The sequence below is a fragment of the Martes martes genome (assembly GCF_963455335.1).
Source record: "Martes martes genome assembly, chromosome: 8".
In the NCBI taxonomy this organism is placed as follows: domain Eukaryota; kingdom Metazoa; phylum Chordata; class Mammalia; order Carnivora; family Mustelidae; genus Martes; species Martes martes.
Genome location: NC_137895.1, coordinates 96,458,802 through 96,471,576, shown reverse-complemented (window position 1 = coordinate 96,471,576; position 12,775 = coordinate 96,458,802). Strand labels below are relative to the sequence as shown.

At 38.3% G+C, this 12,775-nt stretch overlaps 1 protein-coding gene across 1 annotated transcript in view; it reads left to right on the top strand.

The window, feature by feature from the left end:
• Positions 1–7,924, top strand: part of TAFA2 (TAFA chemokine like family member 2) — a gene marked incomplete at both ends in the record, with an annotated part of 105,304 nt that extends 97,380 nt beyond the window's left edge. The window contains 3 exon segments of the mRNA XM_080811607.1: positions 6,496–6,648; positions 7,751–7,902; positions 7,904–7,924. Of these exon segments, the coding sequence (XP_080667733.1) occupies positions 6,496–6,648; positions 7,751–7,902; positions 7,904–7,924 (326 nt within the window).
• Between the last annotated feature and the right edge of the window lie 4,851 nt (positions 7,925–12,775).

The following is a 12,775-nucleotide window of genomic DNA, read 5'->3' as shown; positions in this document are numbered from 1 at the left end:
CTTATTGTTGAAATGAGACATAGGGTAATAATTCTGGAAGGCCACAATTAGAGCTGGGTAAAATTCAGTATCCCCATTTTTATAAGAATTAAACCTCTGCGTCTCTCCCGTCCTTTCACAAAAACGTAGGAGGCAACCCTTGGTGTTCATGCATCACATCCAGGCGACGAAATAGAAGACAAGAAAGGTGGTTTTTGTTTGTTTGTTAATGACTTGGGAATTGTGACATGAAGAAAATTGTTTGTTCTTTTTTCATTTAAATCTTCTCCAGGGGTTCTTGCATCATTTTAATATGATGCTAACTGTCTGTGAAACCTATTCTGTTAATTTGGAAAGCCCTAATATTTGATTAGTTTAGTTTATCATAAGCTCTGTCTGAATCTGTATAGAGAATTGCAGTAACTGCTGGAATTTCCTACAGTCTCATTAACCTTTTAAAGGAAAACCGCAGGAATTAGTTTTACCTTCTTAAATTGCTTGTTTACCATTTATTAAACACATACCACATGCTGAACAGTTTACATGAAAAATTAGTCTTTATCTACAAGAATCTGGTTATCCTAAGAAGTTGAGATACGTAGACAAGTAAGAACACTCTACATAGGTACACATATGCCTTGCTCAGGTGAACTAAATTCTGCTAGAAGGTTCAGCTCTCTGTTTTGAGGTATCTTGTTTCACTTGGCATATATTAAAACATACCGAAGTCAATATTCTTCCTACCCATGCCTTCAAACTCTTTGAGGATAATATTACCCATCCATCTACTTACCTATCATCTGTTCTATTTTAAAAAGGTTAATTATCCCTCTCTCGTTCCTCCACAAAAAAGCTTTACAACTTCAGTTTTAATAAGAACAGAGGCTGGGGCGCCTGGGTGGTTCAGTGGGTTAAAGACTCTGCCTTTGGCTCAGATCATGATCCCAGTGTCCTGGGATCAAGCCCCGCATTGGGCTCTCTGCTCAACAGGGAGCCTGCTTCCCCCTCTCTCTCTGCCTGCCTCTCTGCCTACTAGTGATCTCTCTCTCTGTCAAATAAATAATAAAATAAAATCTTAAAAAAAAAAATAACAGAGTCTGAGATTTTTTTTTTTTTAACTAAGTCCCATTTTCACCAGGAATTCTACCCGTATGCCTATACATTTTCTTTTCTTTCTTCAATGAAGGGAAAGGTCAGGGCAGCAAAGCCTGTGTCTGTCAGGCTTGCTCTTCCTGGTCAGCTTCATTATTAATCTGTTCACGTTTAGTATCATGTGCTCTGAGGGGGAGGACATGTCTGTCAGTTTTCCCCGTGCAGCTCCTACTTTACCCTCCTCTTCATTATACCTTACGGACATCATTCTTACCCCCTTTCTCCTCAAACAAGAGAGCATACTTCCTTCACAAGAGTCCTCACAAACCAAACTTAGCCAAAGTAGTTATCCAATTGTGGAATGACTCTTTGCAATTCTTTAAACAATAAAAACATTTTCCTTTATTTTTTTTTAAAGATTTTATTTATTTGTCAGAGAGAAAGGGAAAGCACAGGCAGGGGGAGCAGCAAACAGAGGGAGAAGCAGGTTTTCTGCTGAGCAAGGGGTCCCTGTGGGGCTCGATCCTGGGATCATGACCCAAGCCCAAGGCAGGTGCTTAACCAACTGAGCCACCCAGACATCCCAAACATTTTCTTTAAATATTCATTTTGCATTGACTCACACCAGCTAGAATGATATATTTTGAGATACCATGCTTCACTGGCTTATCCTCTACTTAATGCATTTGGGAAAAATATATCCCACTAAACAAGCTAGGAAGCAGTAGAAAGTATTACTATGTCCTCAGGTGAGCTAAGTTTTGAAACAGTAACAAAAACCACCTCAAAATTTTAGAGGTTTATAACAGCTTAAGGCTTATTTCTCATTCATAGGTCCATCATGGTTGGTGGGAACTCTACTTCATGTCTCTTCACTTGAAGACTCAGGTCGATATAGTGAATCACACACTCTCTCTTAAGCAGCCACACAAACTGATATCCTTTGCTATTGCTCGTAAGTGACTTTGTTACTTTAGCTTTCATTTCCTGGGCCAAAGCAAGTCACGTGACCACATCGAAGATCAACGGAGTGAAGAAGTACAATATTACCATGTATCCAGAAGGGAGAGAGCCAGAAATATTTGGTGAACAGCACTAATGTTTATCAGTGGTTACTACAACTGCTTTATTCTTCTATACTTCTTGTCAAGAAAGGTAGAAATTAATTTTGATACTGGCATTGGCAAGGGGAAACCAGATGCAGAGTTTTCACCTGTCCATTCCTTTCCAATGTATGATAAAACCTCCTTATAACAAGTAGTGAAATGGCCTTTGTGGGTGCTGAAACAGTGCCTCTCCTCCCAGGGGAGAGGTCAGTGGAATGTCACTGTGTCCTCCCGGGTGCTGTCATACCGTGAAAGGGAACAGAACTCCCCACCTCAGGCTGTCCCCAGAGCTGTCTCACCTAAGTGCTGGGCTGAGCAGATCAGTATCTCAAGAAGCCCTAGAAATCTCGTCTTCAGCCTGGATTCTCTCCAAAGATTAGTAGGACTGACCTCGTGACCTACAGCTTTCTTTCCCTAAATCACTATCAGAATTCCAAGTATCCCCAATAATCGTCAAAGAGATGTTCATCTCCATGCTTCTCTGAAATCCCACACCCTTTTCCATCCTGTGCTATTTAGTGTGTTCCAGCCAACTCCCTGCAGGCGATCCTACTACTCCTTCCCAGGAAATTTACTTTGCCTCTTTCTGAGAGACCTGTTTTATATCTGCTTTTCTCTTTTCAGTCATCTCTCATATTTCATAGAAAAAAATAGGTGAAATCAGATAAGAAACTGCCTCATCTCCTCACCACCTAATCCATTCACACCTACCTGCTTGTGTAGCTACACGTCCCACCTTAACTCTTGTTAAAATGGATTATTTCCACATCAGTTTATTGTCAACCCCCCAAGTGCCCTGAATCTCAATTCCTTTTTCCTTCTCAAGAACATTCTTTTGTAATTACCTATTTTCTTTCCTATATTGTGCATTTCTCTACCAGATCATTCCAGCAAGCAAGCACGCCGTTATGGCATTCATTAAAACAGATTCCCTTGACACCATGCTTCGTTCTGGCTATTGCTTGCTTCCTTCTTCCCTTAACAGAAAAGCTTCTTGGAGGACATTTGTATAATTGCACAGTTTTACATCCCATTCTCCAAGAAACTTACTTTAATCATGCTTTTATTTTCATCACGCCACTGACATGATTTTTACTGCGATCAAATGCTAACAATAGCTAACACCGAGGGCCTACTATGAGGCAGGCAGGGCTCTAGCTACTTGAGGCCTATTAACTCCTTTCATCCTCAAACCAACCCTGTCAAGATGGTGCTATTAATATCCCCCTTTTAGAAAGGAAAAGAAAAATGCTACTCAGAGATACTAAATAACTTTCCCAAGGTCACACAGCTGTTAGGAGGAGTTCAGATTTGAATCCAGCTACTCTGGTTTTAAAGACTGTGCTCTTAATTAGTACGTGGTCTAACTTTTTTAATGGATAGGGACTTCTCTTTGTTTATTGAACCTTTCAGCAGGACTCCCCACAGCTGATGGATCCCTCCTTCTTGAAACTTTTTGTTTTTTGGTTTTCCATGCTTTCATCCCATGTTCTCTTTGTATTTCCTCATGTGCTGCTCCTTGCTGGTCTCTACTGTTGGCTCCCCATTTCAGACTGAGGTTTGAAGGGACTGTTTCTCTTCTTCTCTTTTGGCAACCTTTCAAGGTTATTTGGTTCAGTCTATGGTTCAGTCTGTGATCACCTATCAGCCTGAATTTCTTAAGTGTGTATCTGCACCCGAAGTCTCTTCCCTAAGCTCCATTTCATAAATGTTGCTGCCCGATTTATATCACTACTTGGGTGCCTTTTAATAGTCTCAAATTTAACACTGACAGCACAGAACTACAGGTATTTTAACCCAACCCAGCTTTTGCCAAACTCCCTGTTCCCAGGTCTTTTCTATCTGCCAGAACCACCGCCACCAACACACACACACACACACAGTTCATGTACAAATAACATACAATGTGATATTAGTTTCAGGTATACAATATCATGATTCAACAGTTCTACCCATTAATCAGTGCTCATCATGATCAACGTGTTTTTCACCTTTTTTATCCATCCCCATTCACCTCCCCTTTGGCAAACACCAGTTTGCAGAACCACCCACTTCTAATTGCTCAGGACAAACTGAGGAGTGACCCCAATTCCTCCTTCCCACAGAGCTCATGTTCAGGCTAATAGCAAGTCAAACCGGCTCTACAGAGGACTATCCTACTCTGCTACTTCTCCCCAGCTCTGCTGTTGTTAGTATAGCCTCAGTCATCCTTTGTCCCCTAGGCTCTTGCAGCCTCTTCACGACTGGTCTTCCTCATCTCGCTATTGCTTCTTCAACCCATTCTTTAAAGGCAGTCTGTGCAAATTTCTAAACATTTAATGAGGTATCATATCTACCCAGAATATTTCCTTGTGACATGAGTAAAATCCAGTTCCTTTATTATAGCCTACCAGTCCCTACTCCGCCTTCCCACATTTCTGAACACAGTTCCCTAGACCTCGCAATTGTTCAACCACGCCGTTGCCACACGGATGACCAATGCTGTCCTAGGAACACACCACACATTTCCCCATTTCAGTTCCCTGTCATTTGCTGCTCCTTCTCTTTGGAATACTCTTCCTTTCTTAGATCCTCATAATGGATGCTTCCCTCTCATCTCTCAGGTCATCATTCAGATTACCTCACAGAGGTCCTCTCTGGCACTCATAAAATACACTCTCCTTCCCTGTTTGCTTACTCTCTCTTTACTGCAGTTCCTTCCAGAAGCTTAAAAATCTAGTTTTGTCTTAATCATTAACAGGGGTTTATAATTTGTTTTCTACACAGGAATATGACCTCTCTGAGGGCAGGCTCTGTGTCCCTCCTTTTCATGGTTAAATCCCCAGTACTCAGAACCATACCTGAGGTGTGGTATTGACTCAATTAAAATGTGATTAAGTATGGTACAAAGAGTCAGCATAATGACTTTTACAATATAATGCAAAACACTCAATAAATTAAACCAAACTGAATCATCCTTAGCTAAATATTTTCTAGAGCACAAGAGTCTGACTTTCAAGTTTTTAACTTTCACAGAGATAGACTTGTGTTTGAATCAAACACAGAGAAATCCCCATTTGTATCTACAGTGGCAGGAAAATGTTTGCGGCATTGGAAATGGTATCTCTTTCTTGACAGTTCTTTCAAGGATCCCATGTCAAAGCCATATGTCACACCCAAGTTTCTTGGTCTTGCATGGAGGAATGGACAATATGTGTGATTTTTTCTGTCTTACAAGATCTAAGCAAGATGTCTAACCTGTTTGCACAGTAATACTCATCCCCAAGGGGAAGATTAATATAAATATAGATGTATTCATCTCTACAAAATGGGCCTCGATATGTTTGTATCATTAAATAATTTCAGATCTGGTTTTTATATCACATTTTTAAAAGTTTCTGAAAGGATTGTGTTTTAACAGATATTTGATTTTAAACTTATTTTTAGCACATAAAACTTCTGCTTTATTGTTCCAAAGTAGGGTTAATACTTTAAAGATGAAATGCTACCCCCCACCCCCAAAAAAAGAAAGAAAAAGAAGGCAAACTAGAACCTTGCCCTAATGTGATAAGTGAGGTCCATAAGTCCCAAGTACCCAACCATTCAGGAGCCTTACTGCCAGGTTAAGGGGCTGGGTGGGGGAAGCCTTGCAGCTTATTGGATGGGGCTCCAGGCTAGATATAAAACCATCCACATTCTGGCTATGGTTATTGGTGGCAAGATGGGAAGAAAAGATTTTTGGGGCTGAAACTGGCTGGGACTTCTAGGAAAATGGCAGCAATTTCAAGAATTCTCAGTTAGTTCATTCCCAGGGAAACTGGGCAGAGGAATACTGAGATGGGTTCCACCCTTTAACTCCTTGCTTCCTGAAAAGAGGTTCCCTGTCTGGCTTCTGTGCTTACCCCTAGAAGAACAACATAACCTTAACCCTCCCCCAACCCACCACTTTGAGAATAGGTCTGCTCTTTGCACCATTGCAGGGCACCTTGTCAAAGGGTTTGCCTTTCTTTGATTAACATGTTGGACAAAAAAGTCATATGCAAATAAGTATGTTTTTGATGGTGCCACATATTGTCTCTATATTTCAGACTGTTCTTACAGCTCATTCTAATCTGGTCACTAATTGTTCCTGCTTCACCAAGCATTTACTGACAGAAATGGTCCTTGCACATTTAGAAAAGAAATCAAATCTGCATTATGGAGTCAGCATCATTGTATTTCTAGTTTCATGCATGGGGGAATCTGTTATAGAGCTATATTTAATGTACATCTAATTATAAAGGGGGGGGAAGCCAAAGCTTTCTCAATGTTGTCTTATCTCTTATTTTTGTTTGTGCAGCTCATCATGTTAAAACGGGCACTTGCGAAGTGGTGGCACTCCACAGATGCTGTAATAAGAACAAGATAGAAGAGCGATCACAGACAGTCAAGTGCTCCTGCTTCCCAGGGCAGGTGGCAGGCACCACGCGAGCAGCTCCGTCTTGTGTGGATGGTACGACTTCTTCCATTGCTCATGGTGGTCATATAGCTGGGGACTGGTTAGACCTGGAAATCCACTATAATGCTGTTGACTGTGGTCAATCCTGAGGGATCATACCATAAATCATGTGGTTGATGAGAGATTATTAATCAGGGGGAGGAGCATTCTGAAATCTAAAATCCTCTGGAAGGAGGTCTAAGACCTTATGCAGTTTTATAACGAAAGGCATTCTAGGGAGGTTCCAACAAGTCCATGTGCTTCCTACTTTGATACCATCAAATACTGATTTACCAGTGAAGGGAGTGTGTGTGTGTGTGTGTAAATTAATTGGGAAGAGGAAATAGAGGCTTAAACAGTATTATGATGTAAACCCACAGGTGGTTCTTAAGAATAAAAATATAAGCACCATACTGATGAGCGAATTTGTGGTTGACTTAACATGAAATATTGATTTTTATGGAGATCCATCAAAATATTAATTTCTTTATTGGAGGGTTCACCTAATTACAGTAGGACATACATCTTTGTATGGGTCTACTTAATTACTGTTACCATAAAAAATAATTTAAGTATTCCTATTAGCATGGCTCATTCCTTGTGATGATGGTTACTGCCCACAATTAAAAAAAATTACATTAACTCTAATATTCTAATTTTAGCTTACTTGTGGGAAGTATTACATTAACTCTAAAACATTGATTCTAAACTGGTAGTAGGTTCATTTTCTTGTATATTTAGGTAAATCATTGCATGCATATGTCTACATAAGTTTCTTCCCACTCTATTAGTTTTCATGAAGTCTGTACATGATATTTTCACATGAAAATATCCTTCAATAATGTGCTTCTAATTAACAATATTATTTGTTAAGAGGCTGGAGCTCATGTTCAGTGTTCTTACCACAATAAATGAAAATTTAAAATAAAAATTCTTTTAGTCAGAAAATCTAGAAGGATTTAGCCCCTGTGGACAAAAAGAGAAGCATGCTTCAAAACCCAGTCTTAACCACTGTTGGGAAAAATCGGTGTCCTTTGTTCTTCTTTAAATGTGCACCCAGAGAATTAACTAGCCCAAATAGAAAACATTGATTTTTTTTTTTTTTAATCTCCTGTAGCTTCAATAGTGGAACAGAAATGGTGGTGCCATATGCAACCATGTCTTGAGGGAGAGGAATGTAAAGTTCTTCCAGATCGGAAAGGATGGAGCTGTTCCTCTGGGAATAAAGTGAAAACAACTAGGGTAAGTGGACAGCTAGCTTGGGAAAGCGAAAATGTCTCTGAATTCATAGAGTGTGGACATGCGCAGTAACATTGTTAAGTGATGGTTGTACAATGAAGAGTATAGTTTTCCATACTACACCCTCCCATTTTCTTCCTAATTCATTTTTTCATAGCACATTTTAATTTTACTCAGAATAGCATCTTCTATAGATTGCCATCAACTGTCATGTTATTTAATGAATTAATGTTGTGTGTTCCCCTTCATGAGATACTGACAGTGAAGAGAAACCCCCTGAAGATGCATGTTAAATGTTGAGAAGGTGACCCCAATCCCTTATTTTTCTAACAGACAATAATTTGAATATATTCTGGGGGGAAAAATTTATTTTATACATGACTCAATACAATCTCCCAACTAAGAGGCTTTCATTTTTATGAAAGTAATTATTTTGATCTTCCTGATTTCTGGGTCAATAAATGGTTTTCTAATGGTTAAGTTTGTATTGAGTTATGAAGAGGAGTTTCTAAATCTCAGGGTCAATATGAGAAGAATACTCTTCAGACAATGATATATTTCAGCTTGCGATGATTGACTTCTGGGACATGGGAGAGAAGTGAAAATGGTGAGCTTTAAATTTTGATTTCCTAATTAGCTCCGTGGATATTCTGGACAGGCAGCATTTAAATTTTCTGTAGAATCAGCAAATGAAAGTTCTCTCTTGTTTTGCTATTTGCTTTGAGGGGAAAGCAGACTATTGATTAGAACTGGATAATTGGGGACTAGAACAGAATAATGATATAAGATTTTATTTTATAAAAAGTAACATAAGACCAGAGACTGGTTAACCTACCATACTGTTTCATAATGGCAGTTTTTTTTTTAAACCTCTCTGGACATATTCAAGAGAATTATTTTTGAATCCTATCAGATATATAATTCAGTCTGTTGAATAACATGTTGATCGCATTGGCTATTCAGACATACACAAAAGCAACTAAGTTTCTAATAGCAGAAATAATAACTTTATATTTTATCCTATTATTCATGACTCTCTTTGTTGGCTAAATGCTGACATACTTTTCCAAAACCCACAGAGTGCATGATCAGTTAATTAGAATAATTGTATTATTCTGTTAGCACATGATATAAACCATATTGATTTATTAAAAACATCCTTGGCAATATAAAATTTCCTTATAACTTATTTATAGCATGAATATATTTCCTTCCCTAACACTATAAATTCTTAGTCCAAAATAGCACTCATGAAAATTCACTGAAGATCTGAGATTCTGAAGCAAATTAAAAAACAAAAATTGCACTTTAAACTCTGTTTTTTATTACTTCAATGGGCATGAGGAAGCTAACATTTATTGGATTCTTAAAACATGTGCCATAAACTGAGCAAAGTACTTCATGTGAATGAGCTCATTTAATCCTCTTAACAGCCCAGTGAGGAAGATAATATTATTATCTCCTTTTTACAGATGAGTAAACCAAAGTTTCAAAACCTTTAGTGACTTTCCAAGGTCGTACAACCAATGAACAAGGAAGCCAGGGTTCAAACCGAGCAGTCTCATTCCAGAACCCAATCTCTTAACCTGTAGTTTAAACTAGATAATTTAACTTATTCTTAAGTAATAGTGAGGAAAGCTTCCTATCATTCTATTCATATTAGGTAGACCTTTAAAGTTATCTTTAACTTTCTGGATCATTGAAATGAAAAGGTCAAGACCATGTGATCTAAATTCCCACAGTAAATTGTGTAAGACGTGCTGCTTCCCTCCCTGCTGTGCCATATTCTCAGGGTCCAAACTTAAAATTCAGTCTCCACAATGCTTCACATTTAAGCAGTTTTCATCATGTAATTAAACAAGATGGATGAGAGGCTGAGAACTTGTGAGTGAGGAAGACCATCATCTAGTTCGTCCAGTTCGTTTTCGTTATAAAGTGTTAGGCCACACAAAGTAGATTGTACTTCCTCTTTTTATTTCTCTTTTGCCCTGAAGAAGAGCTTTTAAAGAAGGGCCTCCCTGAAGATAATGTAGAAAGGGCTCATGCCACCAAAGGTTTTTTTTTTTATTTTATTTTATTTAACATATAATGTATTATTAGCCCCAGGGGTACAGGTCTGTGACTGGTCAGGTTTACACATTTCAGAGCACTCACCATAGCACATACCCTCCCCAAGGTCCATAACCCAACCACCCTCTTCCTACCCCCCACCAGAGGTATTTATTAAATCACTTTTAAGATTCCTTCCAACTCGGAGTCTGTGATTCTCATTTAGAATAAGGAAAAATCATCATATATAAGACCAGTGATCCTCGAAGGTAGAGTTTCTTGAGTACAAAGTAAATTATTATCTCTTGTTTTCTTTACAAGTAAAAGATTGCTGGTGAGAAGGAAGGTATATAGACCTTTCCAACTGAAGGGACATCATGGTATTCCAAATGGCTAGGCAAAATGATAAGCAATTTTGAGTGTTTTGAGTGTTTCAGAATGATAAGCAATTTCCCTGAGGCCTCAAAAAACAAAGTCTCCAAGGTCATCAGGTTATTACTTTTCTGCTTTCTCCACTGAAATAGTACAAAAAGTATAGGAGATACAAATTTTTGAAATAGCTCTGGCCAGTATTACTTTGTGCACTGTGGAAGTGTTGGATAGAGGTAGCTCCTGCCGCACACAAATAGCAGCAGAATAATCGAGAAGAATTCTGATCATTACTCGATTCATTGGCATTATTGTTCCTTTGCCAGCCTTAAATAAGTTAGCCATGGTTGTGGGAAGCCGAGCAGCCACTGCAGCCCTGATTTGGCAGGTTCCAGTCACAAATGGGAAAAGTCCAGAAGTTAAGCATGAATAGGTTACAAAGTAACCAAAGAGCTGCTCGAAGCCAAAAGCCATCTGAGTTTCTTATGCAAGATATGTTGGTCTTGTGGGATTATCACTGCAAGCAAAATGGCTCGAGAAATGATTAAAATTTGCAATAATGTACACCCTTCCTTTTAATTGCCCATATTCAATCTGGAGTGCTCCAGTAAGCCGAATGTTAGAAAAAGAGCAGTCAGCCAAAAACAGCAATGAGACTTGCTTAGCCTCAGCAGAGATGTGGTGGTACTTTCCAGAATTGACTACAGATTATGGGCTGGGTGAATTCCTCATTTAAGACTAATTTGGAATTTACATTGTACTTCCTACTATAAATGTGAATTATATCCCCTTTCTGTCTTTGTACCAGATTCAAGAAGCTTATTATTCTGATCCCATTTTCTATTTCTCCCAACAAGGGAGAAAAGGCAAAGACCCCTTGCTGGAATATCAGTATTTTGCACTCATGTTCTTCAGTGTCCCAAACATTTAATCGGGAGGGAAAGAAGGATGCAACATTTGTTTCCTGAACCTTATTCTTACCTTAAAGGTGGGAACTTAGTACTGCTTATGACCTCTGTAACCACCTATTGTATTACTTTTAAGAACTCCAAAGTTAAAGTCATGAAAGCCCTTTGATTTCAAACTCACTTTCAAAGATAAATAATAAAGAACTTTTCAAAGAGTCATTAATAAAAGAATACTCTTTCCAGTGTGAAAGAGCACATAATTATATGCTAATTATATAATATGAAAGTACCGGGGGGAAAGGTGCTATAGAGCTTGTAAGATTTGAGGAAAAAAAACTTTGATAACATTGTTGGATCCTTAGCAAAAGTAGACTCTGATTCATTTCTTTTAATGTTTTGATATTCTTTCTCTGTGAAACATCTCCTAAAGGAAGTCACATTTTGATTTTAGAATTCACAGCCTGTGGCCATGGCTTTGGGTTCTAAATACTAATGGTCTGGTTCTTCCCCAAAGAAAGATGACCTTCAGAGTATGCAAGAGTCTGTATTTTCATTAGAAATTTCATCTCTATGAATTACATAGAGATGTGATTAGGTCTTTTTACTTTTCATATACTTAAGACATTTTCTGGGTAATTTTTAACTAATTGGAAGTCTTTCATCTTTACTAATTTACTTAAAGGGCCTCAAGCAGATTAGAACTCTATTTTTCTAAAGTCTCTTCAAGTCTAAGTGCATAAAATATGATTTCATTTTGGTGACTAATGCAAAGAAAATCAACAGGTATTAAGAATTTCTTATGCATAAACATCCTGTAATAACAGTGCTCTTATTATAATCAAAGCGACAAAAGCATATATGAAGGCATTTACTTAGCTCTTAGAATGTGCGTGGCACTGTAAGTGTATTGCAGGTATTATCTTATTTAATTTCCAAAACCACAGTAGGCACTAATGAGAGTACAAAGATGTATGGCATGGTCCCTGCCAAGCAGGCATATGCCCTAGAGTGGGGGAATGAATACTGTACAGTTGCATTATTCTTGTTATCCGTATGCAGTCCACTGACAACACTGGAATCATGGATAAGTATAAGAGTAACATTGTTATAATAATGGGGATAGTATAAACCTTTAGCTCAGCCTCCTCATCTGCAAAATAAATGAGGAGATTGAGTTAGATTCAATTTTGGGTTCCTTTAACCAGGATTTATTTTTTGGTTCCATGTGCCAAGGACATTTTTAACTTCCTTTCCAGCTAAATTTATATGACACTAATAACTGGCTAATCTTAGAAGATAGATTAAGTATTTGGGTTTTTAATCCTTTCCCTGTAAGGGAGAAAAGAAATAGCATTTTAGGATGCTTTGCTGATTAAAGCCTCAAGTCATCCTCTTCCAGTTGCTGCTGGATTTTATACTAAAACTCAGTGACTGTTCTGTGATGGGGCGGAGGGTGGATCTGAACACTGTCCAGGGGCACTATTCCAACCCCAAGGCAAAAAAAAAAAGGCCCAAAATAAAACAAACAACAAAAAACACAGAGCAAGAGGAAAAAGTTCATTTCCTCACCTTAAGAT